This window comes from Nicrophorus vespilloides, unplaced genomic scaffold (assembly GCF_001412225.1).
Source record: "Nicrophorus vespilloides isolate i.1.1-1 unplaced genomic scaffold, Nicve_v1.0, whole genome shotgun sequence".
NCBI classification, from domain to species: domain Eukaryota; kingdom Metazoa; phylum Arthropoda; class Insecta; order Coleoptera; family Silphidae; genus Nicrophorus; species Nicrophorus vespilloides.
This window is the reverse complement of record NW_017096602.1, coordinates 266,394-288,291: the sequence shown is the minus strand read 5'-3', so window position 1 is coordinate 288,291 and position 21,898 is coordinate 266,394. Positions and strand designations below refer to the sequence as shown.

General features: G+C 33.3%; 6 protein-coding genes across 10 annotated transcripts; 4 read left to right on the top strand and 2 right to left on the bottom strand.

Annotated features, from left to right (window-relative positions):
- Positions 1-1,168: 1,168 nt before the first annotated feature.
- LOC108557592 (WD repeat-containing protein 19) lies at positions 1,169-6,611 on the bottom strand. Its single transcript, XM_017914181.1, has 17 exons — positions 6,458-6,611; positions 6,225-6,379; positions 5,942-6,163; positions 5,676-5,886; positions 5,334-5,620; positions 5,039-5,282; positions 4,739-4,984; positions 4,556-4,678; positions 4,348-4,497; positions 4,138-4,285; positions 3,784-4,083; positions 3,454-3,736; positions 2,637-3,402; positions 2,125-2,581; positions 1,767-2,065; positions 1,545-1,621; positions 1,169-1,491 (listed from the first exon to the last, which is right to left on the bottom strand). Exons 1-17 carry the CDS (start codon positions 6,470-6,472, stop codon positions 1,389-1,391), a joined length of 4,086 nt encoding a protein of 1,361 aa, XP_017769670.1. The 5' UTR covers positions 6,473-6,611; the 3' UTR covers positions 1,169-1,388.
- A 247-nt stretch (positions 6,612-6,858) lies between these two features.
- On the top strand, positions 6,859-11,080 carry LOC108557572 (probable RNA-binding protein EIF1AD). 2 transcript variants are annotated; one of them, XM_017914149.1, is made up of 2 exons: positions 6,859-6,946; positions 10,580-11,080. In XM_017914149.1, exon 2 carries the CDS (start codon positions 10,582-10,584, stop codon positions 11,035-11,037), a length of 456 nt encoding a protein of 151 aa, XP_017769638.1. In that variant the 5' UTR covers positions 6,859-6,946; positions 10,580-10,581; the 3' UTR covers positions 11,038-11,080. The 2 variants fall into 2 exon arrangements, with proteins under 2 accessions (XP_017769638.1, XP_017769637.1); XM_017914148.1 differs by lacking the exon at positions 6,859-6,946 and adding an exon at positions 10,405-10,495.
- Positions 6,866-10,660, top strand: LOC108557569 (DNA polymerase subunit gamma-1, mitochondrial). The gene is made up of 4 exons (XM_017914143.1): positions 6,866-6,946; positions 7,122-7,886; positions 7,947-10,495; positions 10,580-10,660. The coding sequence occupies exons 2-4, from the start codon at positions 7,127-7,129 to the stop codon at positions 10,595-10,597; spliced, it is 3,327 nt and encodes a 1,108-aa protein (XP_017769632.1). The 5' UTR covers positions 6,866-6,946; positions 7,122-7,126; the 3' UTR covers positions 10,598-10,660.
- On the bottom strand, positions 11,076-12,679 carry LOC108557570 (probable ATP-dependent RNA helicase DDX28). Its single transcript, XM_017914144.1, has 3 exons — positions 12,282-12,679; positions 11,287-12,224; positions 11,076-11,229 (listed from the first exon to the last, which is right to left on the bottom strand). Exons 1-3 carry the CDS (start codon positions 12,664-12,666, stop codon positions 11,128-11,130), a joined length of 1,425 nt encoding a protein of 474 aa, XP_017769633.1. The 5' UTR covers positions 12,667-12,679; the 3' UTR covers positions 11,076-11,127.
- A 245-nt stretch (positions 12,680-12,924) lies between these two features.
- On the top strand, positions 12,925-17,100 carry LOC108557568 (general transcriptional corepressor trfA-like). 2 transcript variants are annotated; one of them, XM_017914142.1, is made up of 3 exons: positions 12,925-13,107; positions 13,207-16,036; positions 16,097-17,100. In XM_017914142.1, exons 1-3 carry the CDS (start codon positions 13,057-13,059, stop codon positions 17,002-17,004), a joined length of 3,789 nt encoding a protein of 1,262 aa, XP_017769631.1. In that variant the 5' UTR covers positions 12,925-13,056; the 3' UTR covers positions 17,005-17,100. The 2 variants fall into 2 exon arrangements, with proteins under 2 accessions (XP_017769631.1, XP_017769630.1); XM_017914141.1 differs by having other exon boundaries at positions 13,207-17,100.
- Positions 17,101-17,244: 144 nt separating this feature from the next.
- Positions 17,245-21,183, top strand: LOC108557571 (lipid storage droplets surface-binding protein 1-like). 3 transcript variants are annotated; one of them, XM_017914146.1, is made up of 4 exons: positions 17,245-17,471; positions 20,218-20,535; positions 20,670-21,003; positions 21,073-21,183. In XM_017914146.1, the coding sequence occupies exons 2-4, from the start codon at positions 20,218-20,220 to the stop codon at positions 21,108-21,110; spliced, it is 690 nt and encodes a 229-aa protein (XP_017769635.1). In that variant the 5' UTR covers positions 17,245-17,471; the 3' UTR covers positions 21,111-21,183. The 3 variants fall into 3 exon arrangements, with proteins under 3 accessions (XP_017769635.1, XP_017769634.1, XP_017769636.1); XM_017914145.1 differs by lacking the exon at positions 17,245-17,471 and adding an exon at positions 19,336-19,648; XM_017914147.1 differs by lacking the exon at positions 17,245-17,471 and adding an exon at positions 19,339-19,648 and having other exon boundaries at positions 20,682-21,003.
- The last annotated feature ends 715 nt before the right edge of the window (positions 21,184-21,898 follow it).

Sequence of the window (21,898 nt, the reverse complement as noted above, 5' to 3'; positions counted from 1 at the left end):
TTTACTAGCCATTAAATAATGATTAGTACATTTATTTCAACATTTATCTATATGTTACTTTAAGTGCAGATAAAATATCCTTAATTTTTATATAATTCTAATATTATTGAGAAAGTGTTTACTTAAAAACAAATTTGATTTACGTAATTATCGCAAAATATATAATTTCTTTACATTTAAATTGTTATCTATATATTTATGTAACTTAACTCACTAAAAAAAGATTATTATTTGTTATGAATATTTATTACTTATTCCATTAACGATATTAGTTAAAATTTAATTTATGGATTATGTTTATTTGAGGATAGAAACAGTAGTACATAATTCAAAGATTAATTGTTATTACATAATACAGTCGATTAAATCATTTGTATTACTTTACTAGTTATTTAAAACGAATAAATTGTTAATATAATTACCAAATAACATAAACTTTTCATATATCTACTTTTGAATTAGTATGAATTTTCAGTAGTTTTTCCAATAATTTACAGAAAAACATTCTCTATTTAATGAAATTTGTGATAAAAATATCTATTTTTATTATATATTCCAGTCAAATGTACTGATTATTTTATATTAAATTTAAATACTAATTAAAAAATAACTTTTACAAGTCAAATACAATACAATATATGCACATATATACATAGAAAACTTAGATAAGATTAAATTGTTAATTGTCAATATGAATAAATTATCAAAAGAAATAATAAAAATAAAATATGTGTATAGATTTTTAATTTTAAGATAATTCTACATGAATAAATATGAAAATCAGGTTTTATTATTATTGGTCGATTAAACAGTTCAAAGTTCGAATAGGTTTTATGAAAAGCTTCTTGAATATACGCGAGTCGTTTGTATGAATTTTTAAGAATCTATATTTACACAAGCTATTTTCATCGATTTGCGCAACATTTTCTGGAATCCAAGTAGCATTTATATGTCCAGTGAAAAAGAAAATTTGCAAAATATGATTGTTCTAAATATTCAATGTTTATTCATGGAATAATTCACTAGTTAATAATTAATGCTAAAACGAAGGTCTTGATTTCAAAAAAGAAATGAATATTTACTATTAACAACAAAAAAATACTTTATTGCAACATTTATGTAACAACAATGCTATATAATTTAACAATTACATAAAGTGTGCATTAAAATTAGATTATGTGAGATTTTGGTGCGTTTATTAAATTCCATTTGGATTAATAAAATGCACGATTTTAATTATCTGAACCATTTAGGTCATTTAGCAATGAATTGAGTATTATTAATGTGTATCGCCTAAAAACTATGTAATCAATAAATAATTGCACTTAAGTGGACGGAATTGAAGTTAATTGATCACAAAAAATATAGTTCGAGAATTATAGAAGTTCTCAATCAAAATTCAAGTAGGCCTTAAAATCATCAACCTTTTGCAATTTTCGACCTGCAATCTTTTCCGAACACATCGGACAGTTAGATTCTGCCTCCAAGTATCTAGAAAATGTAAAGTTAAAACGAATATGTTATTTTTTCTTGCTAATACTCACTGTACAAACTCTGAATATAGGGCTGGGAAATCGCATTCCGGACAAGCGGTCAGATCAGAGATAATAATATGTCGACCCTGAAAAAATAAATGTTGGTACGTTTTACTCATATAGACTTTCGTATTTCTCAATCATATTTGTGACATCCTTACAGTGTTTATGAACCAAATACCTCTTTTTTTTATTAAATTGAACGTGATACAATAATCAATATTAACTTACGGTTACAATGCAAAATGGTAGATTATTTTTGCAGACGCTGCAGTATATATCGCTTTCTGGTAATTCATTGCCACAATAGGGACACGGAGTTAAAGGCTCTGACGGATCATCAAGTTTTTCTCCATCTTTTCCAGTTTTCGGTGGTTTCCGAACAACAGCCTCTATTTTCTTCGAATATTTAGCATCGATTTGCTTCCGGTATTCCGGTTTCATTAGTAAAGTTGCATATTTATGAGCGGCCTGTCGTAAACCAGCACGATGACATTCGATCACAGCCGACGTTAAAATTGGAACAATATCTAAAAACAATGGTACAATTCAATGGTTAAATAAACATTCTATAATTGTATTGTATTACGCGACGGAAACTTTGATATGTTGTTTGCAACTCGAATGAGCATTCTAGCGCCTTTCATGTGATCGCTTCGTTTCACATGCAACCTGACAAGTATGTAACTATGCAGCAGCATTAAATTGGCATACATGTCTCTTGGAATTCTTATACCATTTTGCTTCAACTCTTGGTACATTCCAAATAGGACATCGTGGCTGTTTCTATAATTCCCATTAATCTGTTCCTCATCGGCGATGATTACAGCAGATTTCGATGCTTCTTTAAATTGTTTTCGCGCCATGTACAATCTGAACAAATATTTGGGATCTTTAGGTAAACCATCCACTTCACCTAATAAATATTCTATTAGTTGATTTGATAGAGCTTCATCTCCTGATGAAGCGACGACATCAATAGCTGTACTAATTGACTCATTTTCATCAGAATTCAATTTAGAAGCTTTCAGCAAATGTTTCATAGCCTGCAAATTATATTCATGTTAACACTGAATAGGATTTAATTATAAAATTAAAAACCTTATTATATTCTTTGGCATGATACCAATACTTTCCAGCATACAAATAATTACGCTCATTTTCAAAATATAGGGCCAAGCTGTTAAAGTATTCTGGCTTAATTTCATCTGGGTCTAAACTGTTCAGCAATATTTCCCCATACAACTGCAACTTGGAATGCTTCCTTGCTAATTCGAAAGCTTCGTCATGACATTTCGACAAAACTAGGAACCTGATAGCAGTGGGATAATCATTCAAGCGTTGGAAAAAGCGTGCAACCAATTTTGCCCCTTCGGTACTCTTAGTTTCTTGAACTAATTCAACCGCTATTTCTGGATTATTCAAATATTCCAATTGTAGACGAATCACCGAATCGAAATCCTTAGCCACATAATAGGCCTGAGCGGCTTCCTGATACTTCCCTTCATTCTCTTTGGCTTTGGCGTATTGGATATGCACGCGATTCGATGTCACTTGGGGTAAAATTTCCCCAACCTTAACCCAATTTTTCAATTTTATATAGCACCCAGCAGCTTTATCATAATTTTCAGAACGTTCGTATAACGTAGCCGCGTCCTGCAACTGCTTCTTGCTTTCCAAAATCTCTCCACATTCTTTCAGCAGTTGCTTGTTTCGCAATTCCAAAGCAACATGCACACCGTGTTTATAATTACCACAACGAATTGCTGTTCTTGCAATACCAGCCTTACAGATTACCACGTGGTCTTGATTTATTGTCTCCTGGAGACCCTTTTCGAAATGCAAATACGCCTCGGTGTAATTGCCCCTAGACGCGATATAATTAGACGACGTCTTAGTTCGTAATTAGTTTACATACGTGAATTCCAATTGCTGCGCGTATTCTCTTGAGATCTGCGGAATTTGATCGGGCGCCATCTTCTTCGCTAATTGCAAAGCTTGGTCCCATTGCAGCAAATCCCTTCGCATCTCTAAAGCAGCCCATGGTTCGCTTGATTTCAAAAACCAAATCTGGGCTTGATCATAATCATTTAAGTACATAGCAATGTGACCTGCCAACAATCTTTGATCTTCGATATCCGCCAATTCGCGTAAAGACCATACCATTGATACATCATCCAATTGTTTATAAACGCGAATAGCTGAAAATAAAATATTAGTATCTAATTTTAAAAAATAGACTGATTACCTAAATCAATGTCCAAATTAATTATAGCTTGTTGCGCTAATTTGAGCCAATACTCTTTAGAATTTAAAAGCAAACATGTACTCCATGCTATATTGAATCTTTGTAAATCCAGTTGCTTTGCAAAATTATTCTCCAAAACGCTTTTGTCTTTTTCAGTTAATGGTGCTGCATCGTGCGTTGATAAAGTGAGTTGTGTCAATTGCCCACCTGAAGTAGCAGACATAATTTCACCACCATACATTAGTAACGGCGTCTGTTTTGAAGCCAATGTGGTTTTACCGATCTTCTTAACACATGAACCTAAAAACAGAATAATTTGTAATTGAAAATTTCAACAAAATTAATATTTCTTACCATGAACTGAAAATTTAACATACAAATACGTATCGATTTCATTCTCGTCATAAACAATAAACACATTTCTATCGGTTAGATTACTATCCCATGTAACACCACTAACTTTGTTCGGTAATTCGGGCACAGGTAAAGTTTCGTTTAGAACCTATACGAAACATTCATTTTATTATATAACATAGCTGAAATTAATATATCTAGTGAACTTACAGCGTTGTAGAGAAAACCTTGACTCTTCACATCAAAAAATATTAATCGGGTTCCTGCGGGATCAACGTAAATATTTTCAATGCCAACTGGATGCTTGTAATAACTCGATACTGCCCATTCTTCCACACAGAAATACACAATATGACCTAACTGTAAACAGAAAATGTTAGAAAATTGTTTAGGATATATAGAAAGTCAATTTTCTCACATCTGTTCCGTATATTAAAAATTCAGTTGTAAGAGCATGGCACTGTATAACACCAGCTGGAGAATTATCATCAGGAAATATTATGCTTTCCCTTTCCTCGTGTTCAGCCACAGGTTGTTCAATCTGTAAATATTATTATTTTTGAACTAATTAATGTGATTATACGTAAGAATTGATATTTACCATATGTAAATGAATTTTTCCATCAAACAATATTGAAGCATATTCGGCGTTTAATTTAATACTGGTAACGTTTCCTAAGTATTGTCTATCTTTAAGCATCAGTGGAGCATCATCAACACCAGGTTGTGGTCTAGTTAAGTCATAAAACCAACCTCTATTATTCATGGCAACAGCTAGATTATAAGGCCCGACAGATATTACCTGAGGTTCTGTTTCTAAACATATTGGTATTGGCGTTAACTTCGACTAAAAAAAAGAAGATAGTAAAATCGTTAATTATATATATATTATAAATAATACTTTATCTGTTGTGAAATTATATAAGCTGACTTCGGTTAAACTTGATAAAACAGCGATTCTTGGACCACAGACCGCAGTTAAAGTGGGCATATGCGAGACATAAACATTCAATGATCCATTTCTCGTACATACACCCAACAATTGTCCGTCTGAGCTCCATCCAACTCTATCCACTCCAATTTCCTGACTCAGGGTTATTACACTTAACGTTTCTTGCAGGTTGGATATATCATGAATCTTCACGCTGATAAGAAAATTAATTATGAAACGTTTTATTTGATTAATATAAACTTACACATTGTCTCCAGCTGAAGCAACTTTGCCAATTGGTTGACATAACGCTATGTCTGTTAAATTTATTTTGTGATTTCGAATTTGAAACAATTCCTGTCCAACTTCTTTAATATGCGTCGAAATCGCGATGAAGTATCCCGCATTAAATCCTAGTAAAATATACCCATCACCAAACCATTTATAAACAGTCAATGAACCATAGTGCTGCTGAAAGGCAAGCTCTATGGGATTTTCAGGATCCAGAAGATTGAACAAATACAAAGTTCTCTTGCCAACAATCACGCTTACCTACAAATAAACAATATTTATTTAATTAATATTTTTTTTTTGGTTTCCACCTTACCGTGTTTTCTCCACCAACTCGTTCATCCAATTTCATTTCAGAAAATTGCACCTCTGTAGGCTCAGAACGCAAACTAATAACTCTCAAAGTGTCGCCTTCTATATTACTTATAGAAATAGTTTTGTCTTCTGAACCTAAAGCGAGAAGATTTTCAGCATTCCAAGCGCCACAAGTAATCTTCTTTGTGTGTTTAGCAATTATAGGAATTCTCCTACAAAGTGACAACTAAATTAGTTTATTTCATAATCCCATATAATTGAACTTACTTTGATGTTGTATGATTGTAAATTGAAACATTTCCTTTAGATGTACCAACTGCTAATACTGGTGCATTCTTTGACCATAGGATACAAGTCATGGGATCTCTTAAGCCAACATCAACTATTTGCTTTTTATTTGTATTTGCATCCCATAAAATCAACTGTGGTGATTGACTAATGATTCCCAACACATCACCGTCCATATCCCAGGCAAACCCTGAACATAAACTAATGGCACAAAACAAATTTCTTTAATTCCTCTCTCTCATAACATATTTAAATAATAAACCTTTGAAGCCTAATTCTTTCTTGAATTTGCCCATATCTATCAAAAATGTTGACCATGGCATCAATACCAGTTGTAGCTAAATAGTTTCCTGAGCCCTTTTGCCATGCAATGTAAATGTCCCCTGGCCCATGGGGTTGTTCCAAACGGAACAACAACTGTAATTAAGAGTATTATGTTATGTTTAGTAAATGATATAATAGCATTAACCATAGAACAGTATTGAGAGTTCTTACCTTTTCATTTCCCATTTTACAGCACCTTGTTTAAATTAAAGGTATTTAAACTATAGTATAAAATGTATCATAAACCATTTTGTTTATAGTTGCCATTGACAACAGCAACAATTTTAACAATCAAAACAAATAGACATCAATATATTACCGTTGCATCTTGAAGTTAGCTAATAATACAAATATTATAAGTTTACAGTTCTTTGATAAATTAAAATTATTTTCTTTTAGCATTTTAATTGTATAAATAAGTTAAACATTAAATACTATAAATTTTACACTATAACTTTTCACTTATTTAAATAAAACAAAAAGGTTGGTTGGTACCTTGGACAGTAACACCAATATATTCATAGTAATGATTTCGGTCAATTTCCTTCGTTGTGGTATTAAATTAGCGAGTGGTGGCATATTTTCTTTCAAATATATTTATATTTATTCAATCATAATTGATTGTTGGTGCCAGTAAACGAAGTTATAACAAAATTAAAGGTAAGTTCAGAATATTTAATTTGTAACGATCATTTAGTTCGTGCTGTCAGTAAATAAATAAATTAGTCAACATGTAAATTGCTGAACATAACCATGTGAATTCGCTGAAAGCTAGATTTTTTTGTTCTTTTTCTTCTGGTCTATTATTTAATGTATACTTAATTTTTTGGTGTAGTTTAAATGATGAATATGATACGTTATTTGCATACCAAGACTTGGGAAACTTGGAGGAATCCAAATGTTCAGAAAATTGTCTTTCAACCGGATACTGATAAATTGAAGAGAATAAAACAGAAGAGAGAAATTGTACCACCCATGATGTCCAGAGTGGAGAAGACATCTGGTCCTAGATACAACTATTTGGATATACAAATGATTTCAGATTCTCTATACAAACAAGTGTTTAAAAATTATTCTAAACCTGAATTTAATGCCACTTTAATTGAAAGTTGTAGAAAAACTCTGGATAAACATGAAATGTATAGCAAAGCTGGTGAAGTTGTTAATGACATTGATCTGGAATTACCTCCAATGCTAGGTAACAATTTGGAAGAACATTTTTTGGCAATAGGGGAGCAGCAGTCAAAACCATATTTTGAAATTGTGGAGAAATTAATGGGAACACTACCTAAAAGACCAAAATTTTGGAGTTTTCAACAAGGCTGGACCAGATATGTTCCAGGTCAAAATCCTGTTTCAGTAGATTATCCACTGGAAGATGGCATAATCTTTGATGTAGAAGTATGTGTGAAATCTGGAAAAGCGCCTACATTGGCAACAGCAGTCAGTAGGGAAGCATGGTATGGCTGGGTCAGTCAAGAATTGATTGATGGAAGCAGCAAACCACAATCTGATCATCAGTATACTGAATCATCTTTAATTCCACTGGAATCCACAGGGAAGTTCAGTGATGACTTATTGAAGCCCAAAGTAGTTATTGGTGAGACAATACAAATACATGTATGAAAATTGGATCACTAAATGTTTACAATTGTTATAGGTCATAATGTATCATATGATAGAGCAAGAATTAAAGAGCAGTATTGGTTAGAAAGAACTGGCCTCAGGTTTGTTGACACCATGTCTTTGCATGTGTGTGTCAGTGGAATGACTAGTTACCAAAGAGCAGTTCTTAAGTCCAAATCTGAGGACAATGAGGATGTATCCTGGAAGGCATTAAGTTCTCTAAACAGTTTAAATGAAGTTCATAATTTATATTGTGGATCATACATTGATAAGGAAACTCGTAACCTATTTGTCGAAGGCACGATTATCGATATTCAAAGAGAATTTTCAACTGTCATGGACTATTGTTGCAATGACGTTATTGCCACTCACAATGTTCTACTAGAATTATTTCCTATGTTTAAGGAACGCTTTCCGCATCCCGTAACTTTTGCTGGTATGCTAGAATTGGGTACAGCGTATTTGCCAGTAAATTCTAATTGGTTGAGGTATATTGAAGAATCGCAACAAACGTACGAAGATTTAGACATCGAAGGAAAAATGTTATTAACGAAAAGAGCAGATCAGGCTTGCCATCTCTTGCACGACGATAAATATAAAGACGATATTTGGATGTGGGATCAGGACTGGGAAGTGAAGCAATTCAAAATTAAAAAAGAAACTGCGAAACGTGCCAAAGAAATGATGCTTAAACGGCAAGTTGTTCCTAAAGAAGATGAGGAAGATTTGGATCCTCTGGATTTCAAGTTTCAGTATTTGGAAGATATGAAGGATTTGATATATAAGAATCAGATACTGTCTGGCTATCCATCTTGGTATAAAAAGCTTTGTTTGAAACATAACGCACCTGACTGGACGCCCGGTCCGCATTTAATTAGTACATCCATGCAAATTACTCCGAAATTATTGAATTTGACTTGGGAAGGATTTCCACTTCATTTTATTAGGGGATTGGGGTGGGGACTTTTAGTACCATTTAACGCGGACTGCGACGACAAAACTATTCCTCTAAGAAAATTATTGGAAAAATGTCCATTGAGGACAATTAAAGGGCAACAAGGTGAAATGTTTGATAACAATATAAGACAATTAGTTCAGGAGAACTTGGCAAGGAAGGAATATTATAGTAAAGTAAAGAAAGATCAATCTGACGGTGTTTATGATGGTTCTGGAATTTGGTGTAACACGATTTTGGAGGATTCTGTTTTCTTTTTTAAACTTCCCCATAAGGATGGAGCTGCATACCGCGTTGGCAATCCATTAGCTAAAGACTTCTTAAATAAATTCTCTGAAAATGTATTAGCTGGAGATACGGATGGAGCCGAACAAGTTCTTGCAATTGCTAGGAAATTAAGTTACTGGAGAAACAACAGAGATAGAATAAAAGAGCAGATGGTCGTGTGGTTAGATGAAGAGATGAATTACGGATCTATTATACCGCAAATTGTTGTATGCGGGACGTTGACGAGACGCGCAGTCGAATCGACTTGGATGACTGCTTCCAATGCACATAAAGAAAGGATTGGTTCGGAATTAAGAGCGATGATTCAAGCACCGAAAGGATATAAGATAGTTGGTGCTGATGTTGACTCGCAGGAATTGTGGATTGCTAGCGTAATTGGAGACGCGAATCACGCGAAGATGCATGGAGCCACTCCATTAGGCTGGATGACTTTAAGTGGTAGCAAAGCAGATGGTACAGATATGCACAGCGTGACGGCCAAAGCTGTTGGTATATCTCGTGATCATGCTAAAGTTATGAACTATGCTAGAATCTACGGTGCAGGTCAAAACTTTGCCGAACGTCTTCTAAAACAATTCAATCCATCAATGTCTGAAGGAGAAGCTCGCAGCAAAGCTGTAAAAATGTTTAACTTAACCAAGGGTAAACGATTCTATCAAATTCGTCCAGAGTATTTGCACGATTTCGCTGATATACCGTATAATAAATGGCAGGCATATGAATTAGCCAAGATTCATGGTAAACATTTACACGAAATGTTCTTTAAACCTAAATGGGTCGATGGTACTGAATCTGCCATGTTCAACAGATTGGAAGAGATTGCAGGAAATTTTAGTCCAGTCACAACGTTTTTAAATTCAAGGTTGAGCAGAGCGCTCGAACCCAAATATTTGCCCGATGATAAATTTTTGCCCACTCGAATCAATTGGGTTGTACAGAGCGGAGCAGTAGATTTTCTTCATCTAATGTTAGTCTGCATGAGATGGATTATGAAGGATGACGTTAGGTTCTGTTTAAGTTTTCACGATGAAATCCGGTATATTGTTCCAGATGAACATAAATACAGGGCTGCACTGGCTATGCATGTCACCAATTTATTAACGCGCGCATTCTGTTCGGTTCGCTTAGGCATAAACGATTTGCCAAGTTCCGTTGCTTTCTTCTCATCGGTGGAAATCGATGATGTTCTGAGGAAAGAGTCGAAGCATGATTGTAAAACACCATCAAATCCACACGGGTTAGACAAGGGCTACGGTATCCCCAACGGCGAAAGTTTAAATATTAATGAGGCTATTGAAAAAGCTTACAATAGAAAGCGAAAATGGTTCATGAAAGCGGAGGTAAATTGATCAGCACTTTTCTGTTCATCTTTGTTCACCGTTTATTCAATATGTTTTTAATTTGTTTATTATTGTTTCTTGCAGAGATGTCGCGAGCAATGAAACGTAAGCACGTTTTCAACGAATCCATCCAGAACTACTTTTCTCCACCCACAGATGAGCAAGAAATTGTAAGAATCGTGAGCAGCAAAGGTAACAACTTGCACGAAGTGGAGAGTCCCAGTCGTGACAATTATTTGGTCTCGATGCCGGTCAAGTTTCGTAAAAATATATGGGTTAAACGTGGTGATTTCGTGCTAGTCGATCCCATCAAGGAGGGTGAAAAAGTTAAAGCAGAGATGGTACGGGTTTTATCCAAGGAACACATCAAGTATTTCAAGAAGATCAATGTGTGGCCAGAATCTTTCAATATTAAATTCGATAATGACAGTGAAGATGAATTGGAAAAGGACATGAATAATCTAATGAAGTCTTCAGATGATAGTAGTGACAGTTCAGATAGTGATACCGACTCTACAGAAAACAGCTCCAGCGTTATTTAAGTTTAAGTTATGACGTAAATTGTGTATTTTTTTGTTGTATATTTTATTGTTTCTTATTTTTTAATATATATTCATTATTATATACATAACTTATATATTCCTACCCTTCATTTGTTTTGCTATCTTGTTTTTCACTATACTCGTTATGTTTCCATCAACATTCTGCAACTCGCTATTGGTCCGTATTGCCATCTGAAATACGTATTAATTAATGTTAATGCCAATGTCAAATACGGTTGCAGATGATACCTCTATGTTTTGTACCAATTTCACATCAATTCCGCTCGAAATAAAGTTGGTGACTTTGCTCAATTCCGGGCTTCCCAAACGTCCAGTCCTTCCTACTCTATGAATATAATCGGCTGGATACAAAGGAAAATCGTAATTTAAAACGTGCTTGACTTTCGTTGTATCCAATCCCCTAGAACCAACATCTGTAGCAGATAATATATTGGCCTTTCCACTAACAAAATCATTCCATTGGTTAATTCTAATATTGTAATTCATGTCTCCATTGATATTGGCACATTTCAAACCGTTCTCCCTCAGGAACATCGCTAGCCAATTGCACGTCTCATTGCGATTGGTAAACACTATAAAAGGTTCCTTGGTTTTATTAGCAATCTGCAACAGTTGCGACGGTCTCTCCGATTTCAGCAATTTAAGAAATCGTTGCGTAACATTCAGCAGTGGTTTGTGCAGTCGACGTGATTTGATTTGCACAAGAGAATCCATTATGGGTTCCATCACCTCTGGCAGATGCTTGGGGTAAGTTGCAGAGACAAGAAGAACTTGGGCTTGTGATACCCTTCGTATTAAAATTTCAATTCTGTCCAGAAAACTATCATCTATAAGAGTATCAGCTTCATCCAGTACCAATGTTTTCACTTGATTCAACTTGTAAATTCCAACTGTTGATAGTTTGCTGATGGCTCCTGGAGTTGCCACAAGAATATCTATGGATCCAAATTCAGGGTCCAACATTAATCTTTTGGTGCTGCCTCCCACCACAACTTTTGTTTTTAAATCAAATGGTTCACATAATGTTGTTGCCACGTTTCCAATCTGATGAGCTAATTCCCTGTTTGGCACCAATATTAAAACTCTTGGTGTATTCATTTCTGTACACTGATAACCAATAAGATTCTGAACCAGGGGTAGTAAATAACTAAGAGTTTTTCCACAGCCTAAAAACCAATTAATATTAAACACTTGATAGTAAATATCGTTTGATAAGCTTTTACCTGTTTCTGCTGCTAATAAAGTGTGCTTACCCTCAGCAACAACAGGTATAACATCACTTTGAAATTCTGTTAATTTGTAGATTCCTTCATTGTGAAGCACCTCTGCTAATTGTGAATTTACGCCTAGATGACTAAAAGGTACTGTAGGTTCTTCATATTCTTCTTTATTACCATGGACAACAAAATAGTCACCCTTTGCTGCATTGTTGAACCAACCTTTCGAAGCCAGTTGTATTTCTTCAAATTTATCATATTGTTGGTTACTGTAGAAATCAAACTTTGAACGTTTACAACTTATTATTAATTTCCCTTTTGGTTTTGTACTATAATATTGTTTCTGTTTTAAAATATTATAACAGAGTCTGTTCCAATGCTTAAAATTCATGATGTTTCTTGTTATTATAGGTTATAATTCAATTTAAAAACTACAATATTTTAAAATTTTTAACCATGAAAAAAAAAAAAAATCATTATAACGGTATAACATAACAAAGGTAATTCTAAAAGAACATAAATTTCTATTAAATATTAGATAAATATTAAAGTTTATATTTATATGCAACCAAATGTACATGAATCTTGTGAATTTAGTTTTATGCTGTTGAGAACGTTGCAGTAATATCATTTTGCGCAGTATTAGGAAACTATCTTCATTCAATATAAATAAAAATGTATCTTAAAGATTCCCCGGTTTATCGTTTCAATTAGAATTGGCGTGTAATAAAGCAATTCCATATATATTGTGTTATATAATAGTGAATGTGACCAATTGAATATGAAGGTTACTGCAAGTAGAAGTTGCAAGAAGCGAGCAGAAGAGAAGAAGGTATTTTTATATGTGTGTAAACATACACTGTTGTATATGATTATGTGTTGCAAACAATTGCATTCACTGCAAGTATTATATGCTTATTTCTTTTTTTAGAAAACTCAGCTGAAACAATCTGGCAAGAACAATAATTTCTTGATAAAGCATAAACTGGAGAACTTAAAAACAGTGGAAACTATATTGGATGATGAAAATATTATTTACAAGTCTTCAGTTCCACTGAGTAACCAAATATTGAAAGATGTTCCATTTGTGAAGCTTATCCATGATAATATTACCAAGAAAAAACTTTACTTGATGAGGTTAAATACAAGAATTGATTTGGATGACAACAATATTTTAACAGATCCAAAAATGATAAAACAAATACCTTATGTAAAAATGGAAGGTCTTGAGACACCAGAAAATACAAGTCGGAGGACTCGCAGAACAGCAAAGATATCTCCTATTATTCATTCCACTCCAACTAGGAGTAATAGATGTGCTATTATTATTTCGTCAGATGAGGAAGAGGAGCATGGCAATGAATTAAGTACAGAAAATATATCACCTATAAAAAGTCGTCGTCGGAAATCTGATTTGTCAATGAAAGAGAAAAGTCTACTTTCACCATCTATAATGAAAGCTTCTAATGAGAAGAGCTACGTAAAAAAGAAAGTAAGTTTTGCTGAGTCTGTAAGTTTTCTTGATGATGAATCAGATGATTCTGATGAAACATACAGCAATGAGAAAACTAAATCTTCTACTTCAAAAGATAAGAAAGATAAGTCTGAAATAATTAGTCGAAAATCAAAGAGGTTAAATAATAGTCAGAACACTGAATCTGCAAATTTAATTGTTGATGAGATTGCTGCTTCTGAGACATCAACTAACAAAAAAGTTAAACCTTCTGCTTCACAAAAGAAGAAAGTTGTACCTTCCAAAACATTTGTAAATGCCAGAAAGTCAAATAGGATAAATGATCTAAATAAGATACCAATGCCTGCTTCTAAGCGGCGAAGATTAATGGAAAAGATAATAAGGGAAGAGGTATCACCAAAGAAACAAAAGCCAATGCCAGCATCAAAGAAGAGAAAATATGAAGAAAAGCTAAAGAATGCACAGCCAGGTACTTCAACTCAGGAGAATAACATTTCTGAAACATTGACACAAAATAATAGTGAATTAATAGTTTCAACAAAGAATGAAACTGAAGATAATAAGAAACAGAAAAATAAGAATTCTGAAACAAAGAAAAAGATGATTGTAAAGCCAATGCCAGCATCTGTGAAAAGAATGTTATTATGCAAAATGTTAAAAAAGCCAATGCCAGCTTCCAAAAGGAGACTACTTGAAGAGAAATATAATGATGGGGAGAGTGTAAATAATGCTAGGAGTAAGAGAAAAATAACTGAACTTCCAGAAAACTCATCATCTGGTCTAAAGAAACTGAAAAAGACGAATCTTTTGAAACCAATGCCTGCGTCACAACGTCGAAAGTTAGAAAATAGATTGAAAAAAGAAGAAGAATTGAAAGAACAAATTCAGAATTCCAGTAGCAGCGACGAGGATGATAATGATTTTGTGAAAAACAATCATGAAAGTGAGTGCGATTCGCCAATTCCCGGTAATATGTCTGCAGAGATGTTACACAAAAGAGATCACGTTAGTAAATCAAAAAAACGTTACTCATTAGATTGCTCTGCGTTGGAAACAAAAAATCTTTTATCAGAATTTTCAAGTGAAGATGAACAGAATGAGAAAGATGAGGTTGAGAGGGTTATTGTATTAGATTCTGATGATGATGATGATGATGTCAATCTGGATGAAACGAAAGAAGATGTTCAAAATACAGAAAAAGAAGTAACAAGGAGGAAAACGACACGAAAACAGAAGCCCAGGATACCTTTTATAGCCAATAAGCAAATAGTAAAGATGAAGAGAAAGATTAAGGTTTTAAATAAATCAATATTACAGTTGAAAAAGAAGCGCGATATAAAGATCCGATTTAAGAAAACTAAAGAATATAAATGTGACGTATGCTTCAAAGCTTACATGGAAAAATGTAATCTGCAGTTGCACTTCTTAAAACACGTACAGCCATTAGAAATAGAAATTCACCTGTATCGTTATAAACTTCCAATTCACTTCAATGTTACACCCTACAATGAGCAGAAATTTCTCAAGTCCAAAAGAGAAATGAATAGATTCTTAAATGAAGATATTAACAATCTTGTTAATAAATACGTTGCCCATCGTGATAATGATACAGACGAACCGAAAATGTCAGGTGATTCTGTGGATGGCGCTGAAGAAAACGCAGTAATTTTAGATAATGTTTTAATTACGGCGCCAAATAATGAAAACGTCGATGATGATGATGCAGTAGAAAATGATAATGAACTACCTGCAAATAATATGAATGCATCCGTTGAGACAGTTATATTGGAACAGCCAAGTGAGGGATCTCAATGTGACACAGTTAGCGACGAAGCAAATGAAACCGAAACGTCTGAAAATGAAAATAATGTAAATGGACAAAATGAAGTTGAAGCAACAAGTGAATTAAATAATGTTGAAAATGAATTGGCTTTAACCAAAGAAAACCAATCATCCACTGTTGAAGCATCCAAAGATCATGACCATAATCCAGTAGAGGCAAGTAAGGGATCTCAATGTGATACAGTTAGCGACAAAATAAATGAAACCGAAACGTCTGAAAATGAAAATAATGCAAATGGACAAAATGAAGTCGAAGCAACAAGTGAATTAACTAATGTTGAAAATGAATTGGCTTTAACCAAAGAAAGCCAATCATCCACTGTTGAAGCATCCAAAGATCATGACAATAATGCAGTGGTAGAAGATGAAAAGAAGTCTGAAGAAGAAAGTGGCACTGAATTGAAAAAACCATCTGCGGATAACTCTGAATTGAACATTAATAATGATAGCACACTGATTGTAACAGATAGCGATGTAGGATGTTCGTCTATTGATGATGCTAAAGAAGAAGGAAAACAAGATAAGCGTCCCGATGAAGTAATTGAAAAAGTTTCTATTGATGCTGAAGAAAATATCGTTAATTTAGAATCAAATTCAAAGGGTGGTGAGACTATTGTCGATATTTCTGAAGAAAAAGGTGTAGAAATCTTAGATAAAATTGAAGAAACACAATCGAAATGCGTGGAAATCTCTGATAAAATAAATGCAGAAGATTCCATTGGTGAAATCAAGAAGACTGCAGAAATTGATCTAAGAGAATCGGCGGAAGAAGCGATAACCGCATCGACTTCTAAAGATTCTGATGTACTAGATGAGTCCGTTGAGAAAGAAGTAACAACTGAGGGGAATGTTGAAAATGTGGAGATGGAAGCTTCAACAACTGAAACGAATATTGAAGATAAAGCAAAAGATGATACAAAGCAAAAGGAATCGGCCGAAGATTCGAATGATGCTGTTTTAAATGTAAAAGATAATGTTAATAATGATGTAAATGAAGAGAGTATAACAAAAAATTCCGGAAATGATGATGAAGCGACAACAGAAGAAGTGGATAAAGTAAGCGAAGATGTTGAATCTGCGAAGAGTAAAGATACCTTGGCTGAAGAGGATTTCAAGGAAAGTGTCGAGGAGGAGAACCACGATCACGAGGATAAAGTGGACGATTTACATCTTTGTGTGGAAAGTGATGATACGCAGGACGCAACAATTGCAGACAACACGACGAAGAAAACGACGAGAGCTAAAGAGAATGAAGATAAGTTGGTCTCCATCAAGGTAGCAAAGTCGGGGGATTTCGAGAAATTTTTGAAGTGCTTTGACACGGAATCTCTTAACCTTCCCAACACGAGCGCGGAAGATGCTATGTCCCAAGCGGAATTGATAAATACGTTGGAGTCTCCGAAAGAGGATTGAGAGTCGAATTAAGTTCGATTTTTTTTGATAATCTTAACGTGGTATACATCATAATTTTTAATTGTAATATTTTCTTTGTTTGTAGCGTAAGATTTTGGCTTCAGTTTTGATTAAAACGACGATGACTTCAACAACAACAAATGTTAAAACTTTATTTGATATAGAGTATATACGTTTCATTTGTATCGAAATGCGCGGTAAAAGTAATTTATTGTATGGGTTGCACAATGATCTCGAACTTCTCTTTTGGACTTTGAGCAGAAGTCTCGCGTATTGTGGCATGTCAATCAATGACTCATCAACTCGTTCGTACTACTCTCATCATATCAACCGCTTATTATCATCGTGCAAGTCCATTCTATATCTCTTTCTATATATAAAACGTGTACGCTGCTCGTTGCACATAAACGCTTCAACTCGTTACAAGTGAATATCGTACGTGACTAAATCACAAAACCACATTAAATGTAAGTTAATTTTCATTTACAACCGAAATAATATAAACGGGATAAATGTTTAATAATAGGAAAATAAATCGATTAGGATTTAAATGTAAACGGTAGACTCTCATCAAATCAAACAAATAAAATAAAATAAAAAGAAATCCTATGCGTTTCCTTTTTTTTTATTTTCTTTCTCTGGGAAGCGGAAATGGGCCTCAATTGACGCCGGTTTCCGGTTCGTTGTTGTTTGAAATGTCGTTCTGATTAATACAATTGTCAAGACCATCAAAATTCCTTGTGTATTTTAGAATTTCAAATTTTTTGTGATTAACGGTTGGTCGACGCGATGGCCAACATCTTAGAAATCGCCGACGGCGTTGTTTCTCTTGTAAGATATTGTTTTATTTGCTCATATTTTTTTTTATTCTTATGCATTTACACACAGAAATATCTGTTTTATTTTTTATTTCTCTATTATTTTGTCCGATAATATCTAATCTGATTAGATTGCACGGCGTCTTTTTATTTTTTGGACTTTGAATGACCTATTGTTACCTGAGCGCAAAGTATCATCTTATTTGAATATGTAATATTGAATCTTTGACTTTTGTATCCTTTCAATTCGATATTTATTCATGCACCTTCTATTTGTTTAATTAGAATTACTAAGTCGATGTAAATTATATACACATAACTATATAGATATTAAATAAAGTATATTAGTAAATAGACATTACATTTTTTTAATGGATCCGCTTTTATTACACTTTCCATAATATTTCTTAATAATAATGAAATATTAGAAGATCTTTAAAAAAAAATATAGCTTTTACAAACAATTGTATTACAATTTGTTGTACACTGACATATCCGATTGAATTTATTTACTCTTTCGAATTTTACTTCTAAATATAAGATATATAATTTTTATGTTTCTTTTAATAACATCGCCAATATATATTTATTTTTAATTACCAACACATCGTTTTAAACCGTTATTTGCCTTTATTATTAATTACTATAGTAATTTTCTTTGAAACATACTAAATTCTCAATAAATATAACGTATTTCGTAAATACATACTACAATTATATGATTACATAAGAATATTGTTTAAATGTTTTATTTCTTTGTACAAATATAAATAATGTAACCCAATAAATAAGATTAGAGTAAGGTAAACGAAATTGATGTATTAAATTAATAATGGTTATTTATTGCGTTTACAAATTCATACGTAGTGTAAATAATAGATTATAATAGTATGATTAGATTACAATTTCAATTCTATACATAATAATTTCAATGCACTTGATTATATATTATTAAAAGCAACATCAATCGCAATAATTTTATGTAACAATAAAAGAAGATAGCGATTTACTTATTTTGTAAGTACAGTGGAACCTGGCTTAACGAGTTTAATCCGTTTCAAAATTTCCTGATTTTTACTCGTATAGTGAAACATATTCAAAAATACACATAATATGTGTACACAAGTTTTAAAAATGATGTAGCGGGACTTCTCTTCTCATTGTCACTCGTTATGCGAAACGTATGTATTTATTGCTTTAATTTTTCATTATATAAAAGCAAGACCAAACAAAATAAATAGTAATATTATCTTAGTTATAATTACAGTTTCAATACCATTTGTGCATTAATTACGTTTATCTGAACGATTTTTTAAAATTGCTTTATTTACGTGTTTTCTATTCATTTATACATGCTTATTTAGTAAACTGATCAAAACATCAAGATTTGAAACTTATTTATCTCAACTTAATTCGCATAAAGTAGTCCGTTTTCTATTCATTCGTATCTGCTTCTATGAAAACTTTTCTGTTTTGTGTGCAATCATAATCACTGTTTTATTTGTATAATAAAACGAAACACAATTGATTTGATCGCATCCAAAGGTGTTTCTGATTGCATTCATCGTGAGATTTAATGCGTTTCATATTTTGGATGAAGGCAAACATTTTTTCCCGACATATTCACATTGACCTCACGGCATTTATCAGCACAGTTTTAATCCTTATCATCCCATTCGAATCTCCCACCACCATCGCAATCAGCCATGCATCCTTGGTTCAATGATCAAAATCAATTCACTATATGAACATCAACGGCCCCCATCGCCACTCATTGCATTTTAACGTGTCTTGTGTTCGTCCTCTAAACATTTTTATAACGAAACGTAAGTGACAACTTTTTTTTTTAAATAATCTTCAAGACTCTTTTCATTTATGTACTTATTATTTTTTTTTTGAGATTCGATACGTCACTGAATCTCACTTTTTAATTTCGCGTGAACCGGACGCGTGTCGCATGAATCTTTGATCTTTGACCTGTGCGGGGATCAAATCCTGTTTCGTGTTCATGATTCACGGTCTACATACAAATTTTGCAATTTATTACATTGCCGTTTTATTTCTGTTATTTACTACGATTTTACTATAATATTTTTTATTGAATTACGATCCTTGTGGGGTGCTTTTTTCTTAGTATTTTAGAGGCAGTTTAGATATGCAAATGGATCGATTTATTTTAGTTTTTTTTTTGGAGTCCTGATAGTTTAAAGTTCGTTTTTGTTGAGTCTATCCTATACTTTATTGAATACTCTCTAGTTTTTTCTCCTTTCTTTTAGTTTAATCTATTTTGTTAGTTTATATCTGCGATTGCACGAGGCCGTAAATAAAATGGGAATGCATTACGGCTTTGTTTGTTTGGCGATTTTGAATTTCAAATTATCCTTTCTCTTTGCAGATGTCTGAACAAAACAATCAACAAGCCTGCGTGCGTATGGAGTCCGTCGACAGGATTACCAAACTTCCGCTCGTGGAAGGCACCTGGCAGACCGGAAAGAGCATCTACGACAAGGTGAAGGACTACAACAGCATCACCAACTGGACGATGTCCACTGCCGAGAGTACCGTCAGCAAGGCCGTCGAAGTCGGCATGCCGTACGCTACTCCGGTCGTTCAGAAAATGGAGGGACCCATCAAGAAGGTCGATGGTATGCTGTGCAGCGGCTTGGATTTCGTCGAAGCCAATGTTCCAGCTGTGAAGATTCCACCTGGAGAGGTAATAGCTCAGCGACGACACTCCATAACACCTCTTTTCAGATCCACTAACACAGCATGGTTGATTAACAAACAAAAAAAAACAATCAATAATCATTATATTTAGGATATTTATAATTAACGGTCTTCATTCAGCTCCTTTTGCAGCTGTACACTTCAACCAAGGAGTACGTGGCCAGCAATCCGACTGTCCAAACTGCTTGCGCTGTAGTGCAGCCCAAATTCCAGACTGCTAAGAACCAGATGGAACAAGTAGTCGAGACTGCCAAGACGACTGTGCAGGGAGCCAAGAGCATGGTCGAACCTGCAATGAGCACCGCCAAAGTTATGGTAGAGCCGTACGTTCAGTCTTCTCTGGAGAAGGCTGCCGCCCTCAGGGATTACGGAACGCAGAAGATCGAAGAGTACATGCATGCTGGTGCCAAGCAAGAGCAGAAACCCGAGGCGGAAGAAGAGAAGAAAGAGGAGGGTAAGGACAATCATAAACGAAACATAATTTGATACTTATCTTAACACTTTCTTTATTAATTCTTCGCAGGTGGAAGCAGTGCTCCGGAATGTAGCGATTGCCAATAAAGAAATTAGTTTTCTTATTACCTACTACTTACTAATGTTATAATTTATTGTGCTATTTTTTAAAAAACTTAGTTAATTAGTTTCATCATTACTCTACTATTTTTTTTTTACAGAAATGTCCAAGACTGTGTATTGATTAATTAATAATTTAGAAAGGAAAGATAAAATATTATTACATATATAAACCATTAATTTTATGTGTTGAATATATTCTTTAATGTTATTTAATAAGAATCTTATTTTTTTTTAAATCTTTAAAATAAAAATTAGATTAGAATATTATGAAGTTTTATTTATAGTTTGTATCTGAAGATTTCAGAAACTTGCCCTTACTTGTGATTATAAAAAGATATAATAATTATATTATAAACTATTAAATAGTATTTATAATATGTATTAAGATATTGAAATTCCTTAAAAGTATAAATCATGATTTTGATATGAATTAATGTACATTTATCTGTCCTTTAAAATCATTAACGTTATAATAATTATGTTTGTAAATTTGGATTTCTAAAATTAAAGATTTTTGCCTATATGAGTTTTCATTATGAATTAAATAGATTTAGACATATTTAACTCTACTAGTATAGTTTATGAAACCAAATGAACTCATGCTATCATATTTCTTCTGAACAAAACAGTCGAATTTCAGCTGTCAAAGAATAACATATATAATGAAGAAAATTTGTGAAAAGTTTCATTTAGATTCCATTATTACTTATATACAATAATACAATAATAATTACATAATTACAAAATAATAAAATTCTGCCTAAAAATACATA

Bases quoted from the DNA above. Each gene is read 5' to 3' on its own strand.
- LOC108557592 (XM_017914181.1), bottom strand. The intron at 3,737-3,783 runs GTAATCAGTCTA...TTTTATTTTCAG, and splicing joins TAATTTGGACATTGATTTAG to CTATTCGCGTTTATAAACAA. The intron at 1,492-1,544 runs GTGAGTATTAGC...TACATTTTCTAG, and splicing joins CTATATTCAGAGTTTGTACA to ATACTTGGAGGCAGAATCTA.
- LOC108557569 (XM_017914143.1), top strand. From the start codon at position 7,127: ATGATGAATATGATACGTTATTTGCATACCAAGACTTGGGAAACTTGG. The intron at 7,887-7,946 runs GTGAGACAATAC...CAATTGTTATAG, and splicing joins GAAGCCCAAAGTAGTTATTG to GTCATAATGTATCATATGAT.
- LOC108557570 (XM_017914144.1), bottom strand. From the start codon at position 12,666: ATGAATTTTAAGCATTGGAACAGACTCTGTTATAATATTTTAAAACAG. The intron at 12,225-12,281 runs GTAAAAGCTTAT...ATTGGTTTTTAG, and splicing joins TTTATTAGCAGCAGAAACAG to GCTGTGGAAAAACTCTTAGT. The intron at 11,230-11,286 runs GTATCATCTGCA...TACGTATTTCAG, and splicing joins AATTGGTACAAAACATAGAG to ATGGCAATACGGACCAATAG.
- LOC108557568 (XM_017914141.1), top strand. From the start codon at position 13,057: ATGAAGGTTACTGCAAGTAGAAGTTGCAAGAAGCGAGCAGAAGAGAAG. The intron at 13,108-13,206 runs GTATTTTTATAT...TTCTTTTTTTAG, and splicing joins AGCGAGCAGAAGAGAAGAAG to AAAACTCAGCTGAAACAATC.
- LOC108557571 (XM_017914146.1), top strand. From the start codon at position 20,218: ATGTCTGAACAAAACAATCAACAAGCCTGCGTGCGTATGGAGTCCGTC. The intron at 20,536-20,669 runs GTAATAGCTCAG...GTCTTCATTCAG, and splicing joins TGAAGATTCCACCTGGAGAG to CTCCTTTTGCAGCTGTACAC. The intron at 21,004-21,072 runs GTAAGGACAATC...AATTCTTCGCAG, and splicing joins AGAAGAGAAGAAAGAGGAGG to GTGGAAGCAGTGCTCCGGAA.